Below are 23377 nucleotides of genomic sequence, written 5' to 3'. Positions count from 1 at the left end.
CAAGTTTAATTACGATTTTAGATATTTTATCTTTTAAAATTTGTCAAGTTTTTATAATTTATAAAAATATTTTATGAATAGTATAATTATTATGTTTATAGTAATAATTATTTTTAAAATAATAGTTATATTTAGTGTATGCTAAGTTGTTTATCTCTCTTTTTTTCCTCTTATTTTAATTGTATTCACGGTGGTCGAGAGAGCGTAATGTGCTGCAATTTAAGTAAACACAGGCAACTAGGAAAAAGCATCAGCAAATTAAGAAAAGATCTTCATCCGTTTGACAGCAAACATGCTGCAAATCCCCACAATGCAAACACAAAAAAACACGCTGCATTTTCTCACAACGCAAACAGATAAAAAAAACATACATCATTGTCATACACTGCAAAGAAATTAATAAATGCGCTGCATTTTCCCACAACACAATCAATTTAAGAAAACGTGCTGCATTTTCACACAACACATAGAGAATGGAAGACAACAGAAATGTTTCAAGGGGACCCAAAAACGTGACAGACAACACTGTCCTGTGAATTTTGAAGTTGAAGTTGATAGTTAATTTAACATCCTGATCCCCTTGTCTTGTGTGTTTTATTAGTCTAAATAACCATAACACAAATAGTCGGGTCCTTCACGTTTTAGGATCTGCTTGAAACATTTCCGTTGTGTTCAGTGTTATTTGAAAGTGTGAGAAAATGCAGCACATTTTATAATTTGTTTGCACTGTTAATTTTGTTTTTAAAAATTTTTTTGCATTGAGAATTTGCACTCAAACGGATGAAGATCTCAAATGGATACATAACATGTCTGGCACATGTTTTCTTAAATTGCAGAATGTTAAGCTCTCTCAGCTACCTTATGTATTTGTCCAAAAATATCTGCGCACTCCCTAGCACTTTATCCCTCACGCACAAACATGATTAATTGGATTCACAAAAAACTGGTTGCAAACAATTTAAATGGGCTGATTTTAAATAAATAATTCAAGTTAAACACTAAATTCAATTTGTTTGTTTAAATTCAGCTCATATAAATAGTTTGCAAGCAGTTACCTTTTAAATTTAGTAAATCCAATGAATCATTTTTTTTCAGTGCTTTAAAGTGTGAAAATGTGATACTTAGCATGCATGTTCCTCTATTATTGTTTCAATTTGCTTCTTACCATGCCAACTAGCATATGATTCTTTCCTCAGAACGTCACACTAAACAAAACACAGAACCATTTCAAAATATCAGCAAATTTAGCTTCTTCCTTTTGCACTTATTCATCATTTTACCATCCTCTGTCATCATGAATCAGATCCTTCACTTTGTGGGATAAAGAAAATGAGCTCTTGTGTTTTATTTTCGTTCCCTCCTCTGATGAGAATCACCATAAAACCACACTCTGTTTTTTGAATCCTAGTAAGTGTGCCATTATTTTATTTTGCACAACCAGCCAATATCTGCTATGTTTTTGGCATATGTCAGTTTTTTTCTAAAGCACTTAGGCTCCATCTGACAATGTGTCACTGTAAGATGGTATATATTAAGTTAAACTCTCGTTCTTTCTTCATCAGAGTGGCCAGAGTTTGTGAAGAACTACGCTCCATGGTGGGCTTCCCACACACTGGACTGGCTCAAATATGGAAAGAAAGTTCAAGTGGTGCACTTTGAGGATTTAAAACGGGACCTTTTCTCTCAGTTAAAAGGCATGGTCATCTTTCTGGGCCTGGAAGTGTCAGAGGATCGCCTTCTGTGTGTGGAAGGACAGAAAGATGGCAACTTTAAACGCTCGGGGCTGAGAAAGCTGGAGTATGACCCTTATACAGTGGAAATGCGTGCAACCATTGACAGGCTTATTAAGACTGTGGATATGGAACTAAGAAAGAGGAACCTGTCTGGTGTGCCTGATGAGTACAGGCCCAGATGATACTCACCATTTAGCTTTTTAGCTTTTTTTCACAACACACGTTTTTAGATTTCAGTTTGTCAGCCATGTATGCACGCTTCCTTGTCACAGAAAAAAAGTTACAAGTTAAATGAGCCTTTTTTTTTGCAATTCTGACTGACTTTCTGGCAATTGGTAGTTTACATCTTACAATTTTGAATAATTCAAAGAAACTGAGAATTTCATGATTTAAATGTAGAATCGCATGCTATAAACAATTGTGCAAGATTAGAGAGATTCACTCAGAATTAAGGTCAAAAAAGTCATAATCGCAAGATAAAACAAGAGATTTCTTGGAATTGTGGGTTGGAATTGTGAGGTTTATTTTTAGAATCGGAAGATATAGACTCAATTCTGAAAAAAAAGGAAGAGTTGCAAGATATAAACTCAGAATTCTGAGGTAAAATGTCAGAATTAAACAACATAAGCTCATTGTAAAAACATAGCCCTACATATGTTTCTGGAGATCGTGAACTATATAGAAAGAAGTATGTATGGCTGCATTTAATCCGTAAAGGAACGATATGTGGCGGTATGATGCTTTTCCTTTTTGCACTAGCAGCTGAACGCTTACCTCTGTATCGCCGGCTTTCCCACTGTTACCAGTTTGTCCGGTGGCTCGCAACGTACATCATCGCCTTTCCCGCTGTTATCACGCTGCAAACATCAGACGACTTGCGTCGCAGAGAATAGTTGACCGCTATGACGGGGTTAGAGTCCGGCGAAGAATGGTTTCAGAAAGCAGATAAGACAAAAACAAAAGCTAAAAAATAAAATAAATAATATAAAATAAGTTTCTGGAGTTCAAAACACTGTCGGTTGCAATTAGGGAAGTTGGTGGGCGCTGGTCAATCGAGTGTTTTCAAAACACTATCGGTTGGGTTTAGGGAAGAGGGTGGGTGGAGTGATCGCTTGGTTGGTCAGTCAGTCAGTCGTCAGTGTTCTCTGGTGGATTTGCGTAAGAAGAGATGACACTCGCAAGAGTTTAGATTTAAGATCTAAAAAAGCATACACAGCGGCATCTGGTGGATTCGGGAAAACAAAAACTGCAAAAAACACCTCCTGGGACGTATTTGGTGCTCTCCAGAAAAGTATATTGGGCTACGTTTTCAAAATGAGTCTGGGTTGGAATTGCAAGATAAAACAAGTATTATGGTGGAAAAAAACTTGAGAATTGCAAGATTTAAATTTAGAATTGTAAAATGTAAACTCAGAAATCTGAGGTAAAAAGTCAAAATTGCAAGATAAAACATGAATTCTGGGAGGGAAATCGTTGGAATTGTGAGATTTATATTTAGAATTGTTCAGAATTCCTGGGTAAAAAGTCAGATTTGTAAAATAAAACAAGTATTATGGAGGAAAAAACATGACCGTTGCGAGATTTAAATTTAGAATTGCAAGATATAAACTCATAAATCTGAGGTAAAACATCAGAATTGCTAGATATAAACTCAGAATTGTAAAATGTAAATTCTGTGGGAAAAAAAAACTTCTCACAATTATGTTTTTGTCCCACAACTGCAAGAAAAAAGTCAGAATTGACATATTAAAAATCCCAATTATCTTTTACATTTGTTTATCCTGTTGCAGGCTTTCACAGCGATACCATTTTCCTTAGAATATGAAATTGCTTATCATTCTTCTTCTTGTACAGTATATTTTTAAGAATGAGTTGTATTGCACAAAAAAAACCATCATCCTGTCAAAAATAATACACTAAGAAGTGGGCTTGTGCAATGGTTTGCCGCCAGTTGTCTGACGTTCAGTTTATTTTACGTCAATCGTCTTTAAGCCAGTATAAGTGTGTGTGCAAACCACATATTCAGCTTGTTATCTTGGGCAATGACTGTTCATGCTTTAAATGAGAGTCTTCTGCCATTTGAGATGTCAGGAATAACTTTCTGGATGGAAACTTCACATCTGCTTTTCATTTGCTTTACTTCCTCTTCTGGACTATACTGCGATGTTGAGGAATTTAAATCCCAGCCTGTGTTCCCAACAGTCAGGACATTGTCTTCATGATGTTTGTTCAGTCAAGCGGTGGACTACAAAAATCATTACAGCATCTGTATTCCTTAAATGCATGGACAACTCAAAAACATGTTGTCTTCAGTAATATACAGGTGTGTGTGTATAGTCCATTTGGGCTATTACATGTGAAAGCAACCGAGTTTCTCTGTTTATCCATTGAGGTGTGGACGCTTCTGCATCGGATCATTTCTCCAAGTTAAATGATTTACGTTTAGTTTTTTTTCACTTTGGTTTTTACATAAATTGCAGTGGTCGTTTAATGATAATAATAATCTTGTGTTCGAAGTGTGTGAAATGGTGGCGGTAATTGATACTTTTTTCTATTTTGTAATTACAGTGCATCTGTTAGTGAGGTGCTGTAATAAAAAAATGAAAATACTGTCATTCATTTATAACACTTGACCACAAACTAGTCTTATTTTGTTCAAAAATATTTTTTCAATAGCCAAAAGTACATTGTATGAGTCAAAATTTTACCATTAAACCAATTAAGTAAATGTCCTGTCCCACAAAAATACTTTGTTCATTTCCTAGTGTAAAAGAAATCAAAACCTAATTTTGTGATTCGAATTATGCATTGCCAAGAAGTTAATTTGCACAACTCTAAATACTTTACTTAGTATGCCTGTATAGATTTAATTTTTATCCCTGTATTCCAGATTTTCAAATAGCTGTTTACTATTTTAATATTGACCAATCATAATAAGCCATACATCAGTGCAGAGCTTATTTATTCAACTTTCATATGATGTATATAAAGTGGTGTGAAAAAAAGTGTTTGCCCCTTACTGATTTCTTCTTCTTTTTTTTCTTTTTTTTGCATGTTTTTCACACTTGAATGTTTCAGATCATCAAACGAATTTTAATATTTGTCAAAGATAACACAAGTAAACACATTATGCAGTTTTGAAATGAAGGTTTTATTATTAAAGGAAAACAAAATCCAAAACTACATAGCCCTGTGTGAAAAAGTGTAGAAACAACAGTTTATTACACCTGAGTTCAATTTCTCTAGCCACACCCAAGCTAATGAAGTCAAAGTCAAAGTACTGACCTGAATTCAATTGAGTTGCTGTGGCATGACATTAAAAAGGTTGTTTATGTTTACAAACCCTTCATTGTGGCTGAATTGCAGCAATTCTGCAAAGATAAGTAGGATCAAAATTCCTCCACAGCGCTGTAACATTCATTGCAAGTTATCAACAATGCTTTTGTTTTGCAGTTGTTGCTGCTATTAGTGACCCAATCTGTTATTAGTTTTTGAGGGCAAACACTTTTTCACACAGGGTAAACTATGTAGTTTTAGATTTTGATTTCCCTTAATAATAAAAATCTTCATTTCACTTAATTTAAAATAATCCTGGTGTTTATTTATGTTATCTTTGACTAATAATTACATTTTTGATGATCTGAAACAACCCTGCAGGTACACAACATCATAAGGCGTTAATATTTGGTTAGATTTAAGCCGTGGCGTCAGGAGACCAATATTCAGCTTTTAAGGACAACACTATTTTGATGTCCAATAACGATAACAAATTACGCTGATATTTGGTTGATTTTAGGTTGTTGGAAAGTGACCAAAACCCAACGTCTAATAGATGTCATAGTGGTAACGTCCACACAACGTCAAGGGTAACATGATTAGATGTTGATATTTGGTTGATTTTATGTTAGACATTGGACATTGACAATGGCCTGATGTTGGGTTCTGACGTCAACCTGATTTTCATTTACAAATAAAATCCAATGTCCCTGGACCAATATGAAGTTATACCCCATGTTGTGCCTGTGTCCCGTGCCTGCAGGGAAGAGACAGACTTGCAAAAAAAAATAAATAAATAAGAACTCTTTTTCACACTTTTCAAACATTTTAACACCACTGCATCTCAATTTAAAAGAAATTGACACTTATATCTGGTTTTGTGGTCCAGGCAGGTTCTCATATGTTTTGGACTAACATAGTCTCTAAGAACAACGCATTTATATGAGAAGAAATTAAATACACAGCACACAAATCCCTTTAGACAAAACCCTTTTCACTTTTCCAAAGATGTTTACCCATTTGTGTCTTGTTTTAGACTATAAAAGTAGTTGCAATTTGTGCCATGTGAGGTGCATTGAGACATTTTTCATTTCCTTTGAAAATTTTAAAAAGACAAAATCAGCAATTCCTCCTAAAATGTCACCATAGAAATGTTCTTTGTAGAAATGTGCAGAATTTTTCTCTTTGTTATCACAGAAGTTCTTTTTTTATTCAGAGCATCAAATTATAATTTATAAAAACTATAATTTAGAAATAAGGGGTGGAAGGAAGTATAAAGCAGAGTGCTAAAAAAGATTTATAAAAAGCACTTCACTAAACTTCTTGTCAGCTAGAAACCCAACGAATAACACTCAATATGTAAATACACATATATTTTTGTAATGCTCACACGGAGAATGACTTTAAAAACAGAGAAGTATGATCCTATATTTTTGAAGAGGCTTTTAAATTTGAGCATTACTCTACCTGCTTCTTATTTCAAAAAGGAACAAAACTGAAGTGTCTTTCTGAATGTATTTTGTATGGAATGAATGTAAGGAATTTCTACCAAATGAAGAAAATCACCAAGTAGTGTTGCCAGCAATGCAAAGCAAATTAAATAATTATTGAAGACTTTTTTTTTTTTTTTGGTTTGTTAAAATTGTGAGCTGAGAGAACTGTGTGGACTTGAGGAAAAGTATTGCACTTGTTTGGATGATGTGTGAGATGTCCTGATCAATAAACTGTAAACCCCCAAACTCTCAAAAGAGCAGCATTCATGTATTTACTGTATTTATAGAAACACCAGTTTTTCAATCTTACATTGAAATGATAATATATAATTTCATATATACAGAGAGATCTTTATTATATGTAGTGTTTTTATTCATTCATGTTCTTTTCGGCTCAGCCCCTCTAATAATCTGGGGTCACCACAACGGAATGAACTGCCAACTTATCCATCACATTTTTACGCAGCGCATGCCCTTCCAGCCGCAACCCATAACTGGGAAACATAGATAGTTTATCATTTCAATGTAAGATTTAAAAGTGTGTATTTGTGATAACTAAGGTAATAATGTTGTAAACATTGTTTATTGTTTACTGCTATTAATTTGGTTTTGCCTGTACAGTACTGTATGTGTTTTTAGACGCCTAAAGTGACTAGATTTTACGAATCACCAAAACCACAGTTTCAGCTACAAAACTTAAAGGGGTGGTCTGCTATTATATCATATTTTAAACTTTAGTTCATTTGTAGTGTAGATGTGTGAACATAAACAGAGGTGGAATTAGTGATTTGGGGGCCCTAAGCAATTTCAGCCACGGGGCCCAAAAAGTCCTAAAATGCACCCTTTCTACTTTTATTTCATTTTTATTTTGTTAGGTTTTTTATATCACTCAAATGTCTTTTCTACATTTTATCTTAATGCAATCTCTACATTTTAAATGTTTAGTTTTTATTAAGATGATTTTTTATTGAAATAAAGTTTTTTTTTTTTTTTTATTTGTCTGCTGGATTGTTCCATGATTGGGAGTTGTGGACAAATTTGTGTAGATGTAATAATATTATTGCATTTTATAATATTATTATTACATACAATTACATTATTATAAAAATATTACATTTTATTTTATGTTAAATAGCATTTAATTTTGTTAAGAATGTTTGTTTGACTCTCACCATACAAATTATGATAGAAAACAGTGTTAATTATAGTTGATAGGTAGAATTTATACCTTTAGGTATTTATTGGGGCCCCTAATCGCCCACTTACCTTGCTTATTGGTTTAGTCTGCCCCTAAACATAAACAATATCTGAATGTAATATGTATAAAGTTGGCTTTTACAGAGTTAGCTTAGCAATGTCTACAGCAATGTTGTACTGTTGTAGCAGAGAAAGCAAAAATGGCGTCCAAATGCTGCTATTTCCACAGAGCTTGCTCTGTTTTTGTATTTGGGCTTCTGGAGTACACAAGACAAAGAGAGACGTGCTTACAGTTTAATTATGTTCCAGAAATTTATTAAAAAAAAAAAAAAAAAGAATATAGCTAGCATTTGATAAAGGACAGCTTTCAGAATATCTCCCAGTTCAGTGCAGGATTCGGCTAAAAACTCAAAGAAGGAGCAGCTCCAACTATAATGGAAGAAGCTGTGGATTGTGAGCCACAACCTGTAAGTATTTTTACTTGTTCAAATTGATCTATTAAATGCATAGTGTATAGTCAGTTAACGGTATGTTGTAGCAAGGACGTAAACAAGGGTAAAAACAACAGAAAATGCTGTTTGGCAATTGTTAACAATTTAGCTACACATTCATATTTATCCATAAATAAATGTTTATCCATCTGTAAACACCCACAATTTTTACCAGCGCTGCAGTGTCTCTCTATGTGGCCGCTTTACTTGTGTTTTACATCTCAAATAACAAACTCACAAAAGATATGTGAACAGTTCACATTAATTACACATGCTTATATCTCAAATATTTAGAAATATAGAAAGACTCTTGTCAGATTTTATTTTAAAGAGCAAACGTGATCTTCAGCTGTGTCCTTATCAATTTCGGTCTGATTCAGGCTCAAACTGATACGGCTAACAGCTACTCTGACTGACAGTATGTACTCGGCAAAGTGCTTGCTAGTAGAGCTGTGTTGCTTCCTGGTGACTTGGATCCAATCAGCAAGTAACATAATGTTAGCTGACCAATCATAGCCTCTTGAGGACAAGCTTTTAGAGAGACTAGGAAATATGACAGTGGTTTTCATGTTAGCTGTGTAGCTGTATAAAATTAAAGTGGGATATATGAAAATAAACGTAAATTTTTACAAATGAAGCATGAGCACACATTACTATGTATCGTATAAACACAACCAAGCCTTATACACTCTGGACCACTCTTTTAAGGTTCTGATGAAAATAGTTACCAACATGTTTAATGGCCTGAGGGTGAGTAAATGTTCATTTTTGGGGGGAACTATACCTTTGAGTACTTCTTTTAGTTGAAAGTGCTGTTAATTACATTAACATTTAATTCAGCAGATGCTGTTATCCAAAGCAACTCTCTGAACACACCTGGAGCAGTTCGAGTTCAGTGGCACACTCAAGAGACTCACTTCATGGTATTAAGGGTGGAAGAGAGTGCTAGATATTGACTTTAACCTTCAATCACAAAGTCCAACAAAGATCCACAAGTCCAGCTCTCTGACCAGTAGTTCCTTGCTGCTCCAGTGGCTGGTTCCATGGAGAATGGTAAGACTTTCTGTTTTCACAGCCAGTGTCACTTTAATGACTGTTAACATAATATTTTAATAGTCAAATACAGTAGTAAAATGTTTCCTATTGTCAGGGTTTAATGTGTTCAGTAATCAAACATACATTTTCATGCAGTTTATTTCAGAAGGCAACCATACTTTCTAGAAAGACTTAGATTTTAGATGTTATAAAACATATAGGCAAAAGTTTAAAGGCAACCAAAGAACCACATATCTGTCAGGAAATCATGATCTCTTATCACTTGTTTTTATGCTGTTTTACACAGGAAGTGTGATACTATCCGTATAAAGTGCCTTTTTGATAACATTAATACACACAGTCATATGAACAGTTCAGGCTACACTGGTGATTCTGTTTGCTTAAATAAAATGAACCACTATGGCTTACTTAAAAGGTCAGTGCTCCCAAAATAAAAAAGGACTCCTCATTTCCTGCCAGTTTCCAAATTCCTCTTTGAAATTTCTCTTGTTTTCAATGGAAAAAAGAAACAATAAGTGGAAAAGGAGTAATGTGTACTGTTCCTTTAATCCATCTTTGCCCAAATGTTCTGAATATTTTCATGCATTTAGCCTTGTTAATGATGTCCTATATGAATATGTTTTGCATTTATTTTCTCCAGGTTTTAGATTTTTTTAAATTATGCGGCAAGTTGCCGTTGAGCAAATATGTTGTATGCACTTTTAATGTAAAATTTGGATAGGAGGAGAACATTGGACTTTCAAACTTAAAACAACAGCTTTGAACAAATCAATTTATATTCATGAATAATTTATAATATTTAAAAGTAGAAAACTATTTAATGTAAACCACCAAAATGTATCTATCATATAATTTCATGAAATGAAAACACTAATAAGAACAGAACTAATCCAATCGTCTTAAAATGATGAAACACACACTAGCTTCCTCAACAGACAAAAGTATGTCAAAAAGTTAAATGAAAAGTTTATATTAAAGTAAACAAATCAGTTAAAGGGATAAGTTTTTTTTTATGTTGTATTATAAAAGCAAAAACATTAAACAGGACCAATAACCTTGATTTAAGTTTCTATTATTTATACTAAGGTATTTGCCCACCAGCACCTATAGTTGCTGCTTGGATATTTAACAAAGTAATCAAAAAGACCATAGATCTCTGGAAAGATTGGTTTTGTTCATATGAATCTAGATACATTCATGATTATATTGATATATATTTGTGAAATATAATGTTTAGTAGCATAAAAATTGGCTTTTATTTGGGAGGGTTTGCCTCCATTTTGCATCCTACAATTAGTAGTAGGCAGTTGAAGGCCTCATGTGACAGGAAGTAAATCAATTACTTTTTTTAGTTCTTAAAATTTCTTATTTGTTTGTTTGTTTGCATGTCATCGAGACATTAAACATGGATAGCATGTAGAAAATTACTTAGAAAAGGAAAATGGCATTATAAACCTTGGCAACTATATTTGCCGGTGGGCTTATGTGACCTGAAACAAACCCCTCAAGGCAGTTTTTTTGGCTGGCATATGGATAGCATGGTTGCTTGGTTTTATACAGTAGATTGTCTCACTGTGACCAATATAACGTGCAGTCTGCAGCTCCGTATCGTAGACTATTTCGGCGCAATGCACTGCAAATCTAGTTAGTGAAGATGAACTGAAACAATCATATGGGTATATTTAGCAAAATGAGTAAACATCTTTCCAGACACATTCAAGAAGCATTTTTAGAGACAAAATATTTATTCTAGTACGACTTCTGCACTTTTACAAAATTTTGTTACAATCACTAAGGCTGTACAATTGTTACAGTTCTTCTCAACTGCTAAAACAATAAACCGTATTGTCCGAACCAAATGCTCAGTTGACTGAACCCACTGATTCCCACTGAATCAATTGGCAAAACCATGCGTACTTTTTACCTGTTTAGACTCAACTTGCCAACACATTTTCATTGTGATGTACCAGTGCTGCATAATGGTGAGCACAGGTGACAAAAGTCAAAGACATTTAATGCACAGGTGTCACCTCTTGAACATAACTCAAAACTGATCACACTTGTGGCTAATGATGTGAAGGAACATATAGGGTGCTTTCACACCTGTGAATCGATTCAGTTGTTCCGAAACAGAGATTAAAATTGTTACATTGTTGCTCTTTGCTCTTGGAGCGGTTCGCTTTCACACTGCAAAGTTTCTAATCGGACCAAAAGAGCTAAAACAAGTCACGTGCGAGTAAACTCTCCTTACATTGGTGAGAGTGTCAGGGTTTATTTTGCAGCGTCCCGCTAAGCTGTCAGGAGAGGTGGTGGTTTGGTGGTGATTGACAGGGTGCGCGCGCGTGACGTGTCTGAGGAGAGACGCGGTGGGGAGGGGTGAGAAGGGTGCGCGACGATGCCTATTTGAGGACTGGGAGAGAAACGCGAGATTACCGGGAGATCATCACTCGTTTGCGGGCATCCGGAGACTCGCGAAACTTCCCGCCCTACTCATAATTCTCTCTTCATATAGCCGTAAGCCTATTACATATCCATAAAACACTGTGATATAACCGCGCTCGGATCGGATCGCTTTCTCACTGCAATCGAACCGCTCCAGGGTTCGTTTCAATCGAGCCGAGACCACCTCATTCAAGCGATCTCGGAGCGATTACTTTGGCGCGGAACAGAGCGCGATTGCCCTGTTCACATATGCCAATCGAACCGCGCTAACTGGGCAAACGAGATACGTTCCGAAACAAAAGTGTAGGTGTGAAAGCACCCATACAGTAATCCAGTTCAGAGGGCACTAGTTTGTGAGGCCCTACCATAGATCGAAATCTAAAGAAAGCATTCGTGTGAGAGAAGGTTGAGGTGATCGCCAAGACAAAAAACAGTAATATCTGATGTGATGGACCATGTTCTTGTCCATGGTATAAGCATGAGGGAGACTGGACAAAGGGTACAACCAAACATCAGTAGATTCACTGTGTCCAGCAAAATGTAAAGATTTAGAGAAGAGAACAGGTAAAAACATTTTTGACATTATAGTAATTTATAATCTAGTGTCTATAGTATATACACTATAGTATAGTATGTAAATGTTGACAGCAATTACTGTATGACATACTATAGAGCTGGTAAGTCTCTCAACACATGGGCAGTCAGATTTGTGGTCAAATATCAGGCAGATGGTCAAAAGGCAGGCAGCAGACAACGTAAATAAATGAAACCCTGTCAAAAACAAGGCAAGGCAAATCCATCGTAATGTTTACAAAACTGTTCAACAAGACTCAGCAACTCTGTGTGTGTGTGTGTGTGCGCGTGTGTGTGTGTGTTCTTTAAAATCGTAGTAATAAGTTCATGAGTGGCTTCAGCTGTGAGTGTTTGCAATCAGACTAGATCTAGGCCAGGTGTATGAGTGGCGCATGACTGGATCTTTTAGTTCTTTTGCTCGCAGATTTGTAGTTCTTCAGTGATCTGCATAGGCTGAATTGCTAGTGATCGTGACAGATGTGGCATGCCAGTATTTTTCCACATAGTGTTTAGTGACTTTTCAGTAGTGTTTTTAATTTGGATTGACTTGGTGCACGATTTGACAACATAGTTCAGTTTTAAGCACAGATTGAACTGTTTTGAGGTGAAAGTTTGGTTTTGCAAGAAGAGTCTGAGGTTTTGTCAATGTAGCTTGAAAATTGGATTTTATGTTCACAGTTTAGAGAAATGAGAGCAACTTTCAAGAAATGTGTCTTAGCAATTAAGAAAAGCTGTAATGTACTGTGCCTTCTCTTTGTTGTTTGTGATTTAGAAGAGAGCAGCATTGAACTAGCACACATTTTCATCTTTAACTAATGGTGAACCAAACATGTCTAAATGGACATTTCTTTGGAAACTAGACAGAAATTACAATTATAATGCTCTGCAATAACATTTATGCTATGTGCAGATCAGGTTGCAGTATAACACTTAATTTTTTTCATATATTCTACTTTAATCACCACAGTTTTCTGAGATCTAGTTTTTTATGCACTTTGCACCCTTGTACCTTGTATTTAAAGGGTATCTCTTATTAATAATTTTGGTTAGATTTTGGCTGTAAGCCCTGATTGTGCATTTCTGACCTATCAGAGAAGACTAAACTCAAAGTTATGATCTTTCTTTTAATGAATAATATGAGTTTCTAAGAAATTAGGTGGAATAGATGGAATGTATATATTTTTATACAGGAGGGAAATCATTACAACCTTTAAAACACATTGAGGCATGTTTCAATTTGCATAATATGGAAACTTTATTATTGTAGAAGTCTTCAAAGTCTTAATAAAATGGTATTTTTTATACAATACCTTTAGTTTTTTTAAATCAAAACAGTGTTTGCATTCATTAGAATGTTTACCTCTTTACATGTTAGCTTAGCTGTTATTATTATTATTATTATTATTATTATTATATACATTTTTTATTGTTGTTGTTATTTTTTTACTTAAATTGAACCCAAACATGCAATGAACGTTAGATTAAATAAATGTTAAAGGTTAGAATTTTATTTCTTAAAAAAATGTAAAAATAAAGAGTTTGTTAGTAATAGTGTTAAAATATGGATATATTGTTAATATATTGTAAATAATATATTGTAAATATGGATATACAGTTGAAACCAGAAGTTTACATACACTGTATAAAAAGGCACATAACCATTTTTTAAAAGTCAGATGTTAATGTGACTAAACTTTTTCTCTTTTAGGCAAGTTAGGATTTTTAAATTAGTTTCTGTCATGCTTAGTATCAGAATAATGAGAGATATATTTTTAAAGAAATTGTTATAACTTTTCTTGAAAGTCCAGTTTACATACAATGAAATTATTATGCCTCTGAAAAAACTCAGATGATGGTGTCAAGGTTTTGGAAGTTTCTGATTGGCTATTAGACGACGTTTGAGTTAATTGGAGGCACAACTGTAGAATAGCATTTAAGGAAAACCTGAAACACACTGCTTCCTTTTGTGACAACATGGGAAAATCAACAAGCCAGAATCAACAAAAAAGCCAGATTACAATTTGCAAAATTACACTGAGAAAAAGAATAATTTTAGGAGACGTCCTGTGGTTTGATGGAACTAAGATTGAACTGTTTGGCCACAATGACCAGTGTTACATTTGGAGGACAAATTGGAAAGGTTACAAGCCTAGGAACACCATCCCAACTGTTAAGTATGGGGGTGGCAGCATCATGTTGTGGCACTGTTTTGCTGCAGAAGGGACTGGTCCACTTCACAGCATACATGGCATTATGAAGAAAGAACATTATGTAGAAATACTAAAGCAACATCTCAAGACATCAGCCAGGAAATTGAAACTTGGCCACAAATGGGTCTTCCAAACAGACACCCAAGCATGCTGCCAAATTAGTTAAAATGTGCTTTAAGAACAACCGTGTGAATGTTTTGGAGTAGCCATCACAAAGCCCTGATCTCAATCCTACAGAAAATTTGTGGTCAGAGTTGAAAAAGCTTGTGCGAGCAAGACAAAGCCTACAAATCTGACTCAGTTGCACCAATTCTGTCAGGAGGAATGGGCTAAAATTCCTGCAAACTATTGTGAGAAGCTTGTGGAAGGACACCCAAAACATTTGACCAAAGTCATACAGTTTAAAAGCAAAGCTAAAAAATACCAAGGGAATATGTGTAACCTTTTGACTATTTAGAAAATAATAATAAAAAAAATCTCCCCCCAAAAAAATCTCATTATTCTGGCATTTAGCAAATGTAAATCATTAAGGTAATACTACTGGACATAAAATAGTAAACGTTTAGTATGATTTACCATCAGACATTTAAAAAAAATGGTTATGTTCCTCTTTTTAGAGTGTATGTAAACTTCTGGTTTCAACTTTATGTATATCTTTAGTTTATATTCCAAAGCTGCAAAAGAACACATACAGTAATAAAGAATAGATTAAAGAGTGCTAGTGTTTAAAAGTTAGTTAATGTGTTTGATTGTTTGTTTTTAGAAGAGAATAAGTAGACATGTCGTTTCAGACAACATTGGAAACTCCTCAGAATTGATGATTGATGTTGCTTTGAAATTGATTAGGTCTCCTCATTAAGGGCACTCTCAATCTTGGACAGAAAGGAATAGCATTTCTTCTTAAAGTCTTTGGCCATGAATGCATAAAGTAAAGGGTTTAGAAAGCTGTTCACACTGGCAAGAGTAACAGATACTTGTTGGGCTCTGTACATGGCAGTACTGTGCTTAGTTTGGCTCAACTCTACAATAGAAACTATCTGAAAAGGTAACCAGCAGAGGAAATAAGCTGTGATCAGTAACGTCATGATCTTGTAGGGCTTAGTAAATTTGGATATTTGGTTTGATCTAAGTTTACAAATTAGAATAGAGTAACATGTGGAAATCATCAGGAGTGGAATCAGACACCCAAAAGTGAAGCGTGTAAACACAATGGTACTGTGATGATGCTCATAATGGGAATAACATATCACTACGTGTGGTTTATCTGCAACATTTCTGAAGTAGGCAGCTGGAATGCTAAGCAAAGCAGACACAAACCAAACCAACAAAACCACTAAAGAAGCTCTCTGCACAGTGCGTCGATTCTGGGCCCAAACGGGAAACTTGACGGCGATGCAGCGATCCACACTAATGATGACCAGGATGAAGATGCTGCTGTACATATTGAGGGTCATAACAAATGAGGTGAACTTGCACATGAAGAGGCCAAAGATCCAGGTGTCCATAACTATTCTGCTGATGCTCAGAGGCAGAGTAGAGCAGAAAATGAAGTCAGACAAAGCCAGGCTCAGGTACCAGGTGGTGTTCACTGACTTTCTCATCTTAAAACCAGTAATCCAGATCACCGCACCGTTTCCAACGATGCCGAGAAGGAAAATTATCACATTAACAATGACTGTGATCACACATAATGCATCCTTGCAGTGACCAGCTCGAAAATCATCAGGATTTCCTGCTTTTACTTTTTTTTGGAGTTCGTTTAAATAATCCCCATCATAATCTCCTTCATAATCTGATGTTGAATTCATTTTGTCTTACCACTGAAGAGCACGTAGAGATCTGTAAGAAAACCAACAGGCAAAGTATTCAAAAATATGCAAAGTCATCTTACAGTTTTTAAAAATAATGAAATGGCCAAGCAAAATCATCAACACAAAAATATATATTTTAATTATATTATTTAGCATCTTTTGTAGCTGTTTAAGAATGAGTGGAGCACAATATTTCAATTTTTAATTTAATTATTATTAGATTGTTTTTATTCTTTGCACTAAGGAATAATAGTTAAAGGGTTCATTTCACCTTTGTGCAACCTTATGAACATTATGTCTTTTATTTATATTTATATATATATATATATATATATATATATATATATATATATATATATATATTTTTTTTTTTTTTTTTTTTTTTTATTAATTTTTTTTTTTTAAGATTTAGCTAAAATTTTCGTTATGGTGGCGCAGTGGGTAGCACAATCACCTCACAGCAAGAAAGTTGCTGTTTCGAGCCCCGGCTGGGTCAGTTGGCATTTCTGTGTAGAATTTACATGCTTTTTTAGTGTTCGCGTGGGTTTCCTCTGGGTGGTCTAAATTGTCTGTACTGTCTTAAAACCAGTAATCCAGATCACCGCACCGTTTCCAATTATGCCGAGAAGGAAAATGATCAAATTAATAATCACTATGATCACACATAATGCATTCTTGCAGTGACCAGCTTGGAAATCCTCAGGTTGCTTAGCATCTGTTTGATTTTTGTGGATTTCTACAAACATGCTAAGTTCGTCTTCACCATATTCATAATCTGGTGTTAAATACATTTTGTCTTTTACCACTGAAGAGGAAGTGAAAATCTGTAAGAAACCAATAGGCAAAATATTAAAAAAGTAAAGCCAAGTCATTTCACAGTTTATGAAAATAAATAGGCCGAGCAAAATCATCATGGCACATTGACAAAAGCAGAACAAAGTATGTTTAGCTTTCTCAAAAACATATGAATGTGATTGTTGCAATGATTTTTTTTAAAACACTGATTTATGCATGTATAATGAAGGATTAAAAACAACTGACTGCCACTAAACCTTCCCCTAAACTCAGATCCTGCCCACAGCTCACAATTTAACTCAAACTCTAATTTTAGCTTTCACCCCTTTGCAAAGCCCTGGCCTCTTTCTTACTTTCCAGCATGTCTTCAGTATCAGCCACGCACTGCTCTTTCAATTTGTGCACACCCTAGGGAAATGGTAAACCATTTCTGCCCAGATTACATACTGATCTCAGACAAAAGCAGACATAAGGGTCTGCATCATGCATTCAAGGGAAATATTCATGATGTGAGCTTAAAAGAAAGCAAAATAAAGATTAATGATGGGAAGTTTGGATCATTTGAATACAAATAAAATGTTACAAATTGATTTCCTCATCCATAATTCACAAACACAAAAACAGTGGCATCTCGAACAAGACAATAATGCGTTTATGAATGCATAAAAGACGGAAAAGATGGATTCATTAATTCTAATCTGGGTCTCTCAGAGTTTAATCTCAAGTACTTGGGTTTCGAGTCATGACAGTTGATGATGAGGCTGTCAACACAAACGTATCCAGTTTATTCACTTCTCTTGGTTTCAGGGAAAAAAAACAAATTATATGTCCTTGCAGCCTTCCTGAGTACCTGCTGTTTGCGTTGTAAGGCCTATACGGTCACATGTTGCAGGTCCATAGCCAGCCTATTAAAAGGAGTAGTTACATTTTCTCAAAAAGTGGACCTTTTGTAGTTATTCTCCTAATTTTCTATTAAATTATGAGGTTCAAATATTGCATTTTAGTGACATTTTAACCACAAATTTTTGGACTAGCTTGTTGGATGGTTACCATTACCACACTTTTTTTTATGCAACAAATATATATATATTTTTTATTTTTTTTCTACATTTTTGTCAAAGTGCTTACCAAACTATTTTATGTTAACCAAAATTTTAAATAAAAAAAATTTAAACAAAGAAATTTGAAAAAAAAAAACAAGAACTTTTTTTTTTTTTAATTTATTATCATCCATCATTAAAAACCCCAATTATGAATATGTTAAAACTTGTTTTAAATTAAAAACTGAAGCCTTTAGGCAAATAACAAACTTGGCCAGCTCATTTCCCTTGTCAGAATGTGCATTTAACTAATACTTAGTAATTACATTTGTCTTAAAGCTTCATTTGTCTTAAACCTTTTACTGGTTATAGGTTTTGTGTATTTCCTATTTAATTACAGTGTAGGAAGCTTGATGAGGCAGCACCGAGCTGTGCCTCTTGTCAAATTGCACAATCCCTTGCAAAAATGTGCCTTTTGCTCACTCAGTGCATGCTACCAATGTAATGCTTTATTAAAATTTTTTATACATTGTAGACATATATATTTATGTTTTATATGTCCTCAATTTCCATATAATAGGTAGTGTATTTCATGTATGTCTATCCCTTATTTAGTGTTAAGCCTGGTTTATACTTTTGCGTCGAGTGATTGACGTGATCCACGGCACATGCCTTGCACGTTACCGTGCATTTACTATATACTTCTGTGCACTGTTTGTGTTGCTCTGCAATAACACTTCCGAAATGCTAGCTTGCAGTATGTGTTTATGTTACTCTGTGTTGATTTTCTTAGCTGAGGTTTTGTTTTTTCGGAACGCTTTACCTTACTGTACAAGTAGCAAAATCTCAAAGACGTACAACAACTTTAAATATAAGGTAAACACAAAGCAAAACTTTTCATCTGGAGCTCCTTCACGGGACTCAATGTGTTCGCCCACACTCATCAGCGCTACCAAGCTGACCAATCACAGAGCTTGTGCTACGCGTCTTTGCAATCAACAAAATCATATTCTGAAAATGCCAGCAAACGGATGTATTAGTAAACAAGATGTTTATTTAACGGATTCATTTAAATAAATGATTCGTTCAGTAAGATTTGCAACTGAATGCATTGAATCCAGCCGTTCGCAGATGACATAAGATCATCGTGCCCAATATTACTTGTAAATGACGTTACTCAGCTTATTTTATTTTTGCCTACACTGAAGTCGATATATATATATATATATATATATATATATATATATATATATATATACATATATACATATATATATATATATATATATATATATATATATATATATATATATATTAGGGATGTAACGGTATCAGAATTTCACGGTACGGTAATACCTCGGTATGAATGTCACGGTACGGTATTTATTGAATCATTTACAGGAAAAAACAAAACTTATGAAAATACTCCAAAAAAGAGCCAAAAGTGTCAATGACATACAAATTAGCCATCTATCTGTAAGCTTTGAAACAGGAACTTCAATTTTATTAACAAAAAAAATATTAAACCATGTAAAAAAAAATTTAAGTTTTTAATTTAGTATTGTTGAAAACTCATCACATTCAACATTTAATCACTCACTCACTTAGATAGAGATGGGTTTAAAGGAAAATTATCATATAAATATAATCTGGTAAAAGCTGGTATCTCTGGGCATTTACAATGTCCCCTGCAACAGAAAAAAAACCTCTCATTTGGTACTGAGGTTTCTGGGACAAGAGAGATATGACTTATATGACTTATTTCTCGAGCGCCGAAAACGGAGCTTTTTGAAAACGCTGGAGAGGCCGTTTTCATTCTGAAACCTGCTGCTCCGTCTCAGTGTGGATGGGGAAAGACGGAGACATCTGAAAACGGAGGCGGGGCTGCAAACGTTCGCCTCTCTGATTGGGGCTTTTCCTCAATATTAAGTAGCCCACACACAGTTCAGTCTCGCATCCTCTTCTTGTAAGTTAAGACTTCGCAAGTTTGATCAAGGCTGCAGTCTCCCCCTTCTCAGTTTGATATGGAAAACATACCGAGGACACGCGTAAATCTTCAAAGGGAACAGTGTACTTTATAACTTCATTCACATCACCTTGGCTACGTTGTTTCACTTTCTCAACAATAAAATGTAAACATGATTTAAGGAACTGCCTATTTCCTTTTTAATATTAGAAAACTTACAGACAGCAGAAATGTTGAGGCGTCGTGCTGCATATATGAGCGTCATCTTCACTGTGAGGATATTTATAACAAAACGGAGCCTATAACAACTGCCTCCTTTCAATTTCAGTGAAAATACAAAACGCACCCTCTCTTTTGCTGAATATCAGTTTTAATAATCGACAATTATAAAAGTATCACATACAATAAGTTTATACATTGTAGGAAATAAAGGCAAGCGATCAGTCAATGTACCTGGATTAATCATTAACTTATCTTTGCGCTTAACCAAAACATGTTACCCGTGAACAAGTAACTTAATAGATTCCAATGACCAAAGTCAGGGAATTGGCCTATGTCGTTAGATAAAGACAACAACATGAATGAAATATCACGTTTAGCAAATATAGTGTGATTAGATCCAGCGGAAGATGCTTGATGAGCAGTCCGACAAGCACATCTCTCATCTGGGTAGAAATGCTGGAGCGCTTGCCCGAGAGTGTCTGTGGTCACGTGATGTGCGTTTTCAGCGTTTTGGTGTGGACGGAGAGCTGTTCAGAAACGCTGGGTAAAACGCGAGTGTGGACGCGGATCATTTTCATTCTACAACGCCGTTTTAAAACTAAAACGCACTCTTGTAAAAGGGGCCTTAGAGTTTTACAGCTCTTTTTGATCCCCGCTTCTAGCAGCACACTCCATTTCCGCATTACTGGATCTGTAGCGACAACAGACCGCAAGGGATGATGGGGATTGTAGTTTTCGCTACCTCCCGTTCGCTTCATTCGCCTGAGCAAATTTTCTCAGAAGACCTATAGTTTTACCGAGTCATGCGACTTCGGTAATATCGAAAAAAATTAATATTGCGGTATGACGGTATTTACAATACCGTTACATCCCTAATATATATATATATATATATATATATATATATACATACATATGTATATATATATATATATATATTTATATATATATGTATATGTATATATATATATATATGTATATATATATATATATATATTTATATATATATGTATATGTATATATATATATATATATGTATATATATATATATATATATATATATATATATATATATATATATATATATATATATATATACACATATATATATATACATATACATATATATATAAATATATATATATATATATATACATATGTATGTATATATATATATATATATATATATATATATATATATATATATATATATATATATATATATATATGTATATATGTATATATATATATATATATATATATATATATATATATATATATATATATATGTATATATGTATATATATATATATATATATATATATATATATATATATATATATATATATATATATATATATACATATATATACACACATATATATATATACATATACATATATATATACACATATATATACATATACATATATATATATATATATATATATATATATATATATATACACATATATATATATATGTATATATATATATATATACATACATATATATATATATACATACATATATATATACATATATACATATATATACACACACACACACACACACACACACATATATATATATATATATATACATACAAACATATATATATATATATACATATACATATATATATATATATATACATACAAACATATATATATATATATACATATACATATATATATATATATATATATATATATATATATATATATATATATATATATATTTATATATATATATATATATATATATATTATAAATATACATATACATACAAACACACACGGACACACACACAATGATGTGGAGTTCAATTCTGGCATGTACTCTTTACTCCCACTGAGCCAAATGAAAGATTCAAATATTTTACCACAGCTATGCCGATGACACTCACATCAACTTAGCTTTATTATTTTTTTCTTATTGTAGTTTCTTTTATTATTATTTATGTAAAGCACTTTGAAATACTATTGTGTATAAGATGTAAATAAACTTGCCTTGCCTTATCTGAAAAGGGCTTTTTAGTCTACAAGTACTGCACTGAAGTCCATTACCTTAAAAATGACTGGCCTCACTACTTCTGTTGTGCAAGGACCTCGGCTGAGATCTGTTTTAATCTGTAATCTGCAATGTAATGATAATTTCTCTAAAAAGGAAACTTTTTTGTTTTTTTACATTTTGCCGTCACCCGTGTGCATTAAAGCTGAAACTGAGATCAAATTAGTTTGTCTCTGTATTTTCAAAACATTGCAGAGGTTATTTCTTATCAATCTATTTAGAACTTGAAGACCAATAAAATGCAAGTTAACAAGTTGTTTTTCTCATATAAACTTATTATTATTATTTTTTTCTTTCTGATCTCACATTGTGCTGGATCAGGTACTGTACATGCATATTTATATGAAGGTAATTCCTTAATGTGTTACCTAAACTATTTCACTGTTTACACACATTGGAAGTTATTCATGTGAGTGCAATTCACTTTTAAATTTCATCTTGTGAAAATAATGACTGTTATGTCTATTTGGTGAACGACAAGAGTCTGACGTTTCTCAGTTTTTTCTCATTTGTTATCTGTCCTGAAAAGGTTATTTCAATCACAATTGTATTATTTAGACTAGTAGATCCATTTGCAATTGTTCATCACATGCATCTTAACAAAGTATAGAAAGCATGATTAAATGCAGACAGCATGTTTAATGGCATCTAAGGTATAACTTACTGTTTCTCAAAATGGCGTTTGCAGTGTTTCAGAGATGTACTTCTGCAGCTGTGTTGTTTTCTCAGACTGAACCAGGGCAGGACTTTCCAGGCTCTTAACACTCGTATCAAAGGGAAACAAAGAAGCGTATTCTTCCTCCTTGTTCAATCAGAGGCTCACATATGGCTCTCATATGTGAAAAACACTTGGATTTGGACCAGGGGCGGACTGGCCATCTGGCAATTCTGGCAAATGCCAGAAGGGCCGGACCATTTTTTAAATGTGGGCCGGTCAGTTTTTATTTTTTTATTTTTTTTATATGTATTGTTTTTACATGCTTTTACAAGCTTTTATCT

General features: G+C 33.8%; 2 protein-coding genes across 4 annotated transcripts in view; one reads left to right on the top strand and one right to left on the bottom strand.

Moving 5' to 3' along the window:
- wscd2 (WSC domain containing 2) overlaps positions 1-4373 on the top strand; it is a 143917-nt gene extending 139544 nt beyond the window's left edge. For 2 of the 3 annotated variants that reach the window (XM_073950540.1, XM_005165158.6), the window contains exon 11: positions 1563-4373. In XM_073950540.1, coding sequence (XP_073806641.1) covers positions 1563-1915 — 353 coding nt within the window. In that variant the 3' untranslated portion in view covers positions 1916-4373. The remainder of the gene's footprint in view (positions 1-1562) is intronic. The other variant, NM_001109769.1, reaches the window with a different exon arrangement.
- Positions 4374-13495: 9122 nt separating this feature from the next.
- cmklr1l1 (chemokine-like receptor 1 like 1) lies at positions 13496-23110 on the bottom strand. The gene is made up of 2 exons (XM_001335490.7): positions 23043-23110; positions 13496-16310 (listed from the first exon to the last, which is right to left on the bottom strand). Exon 2 carries the CDS (start codon positions 16277-16279, stop codon positions 15314-15316), a length of 966 nt encoding a protein of 321 aa, XP_001335526.1. The 5' UTR covers positions 16280-16310; positions 23043-23110; the 3' UTR covers positions 13496-15313.
- Positions 23111-23377: the final 267 nt, after the last annotated feature.

This window comes from Danio rerio, chromosome 5 (genome assembly GCF_049306965.1).
Source record: "Danio rerio strain Tuebingen ecotype United States chromosome 5, GRCz12tu, whole genome shotgun sequence".
Taxonomy (NCBI): domain Eukaryota; kingdom Metazoa; phylum Chordata; class Actinopteri; order Cypriniformes; family Danionidae; genus Danio; species Danio rerio.
This window is presented reverse-complemented; position numbering and strand designations above follow the sequence as displayed.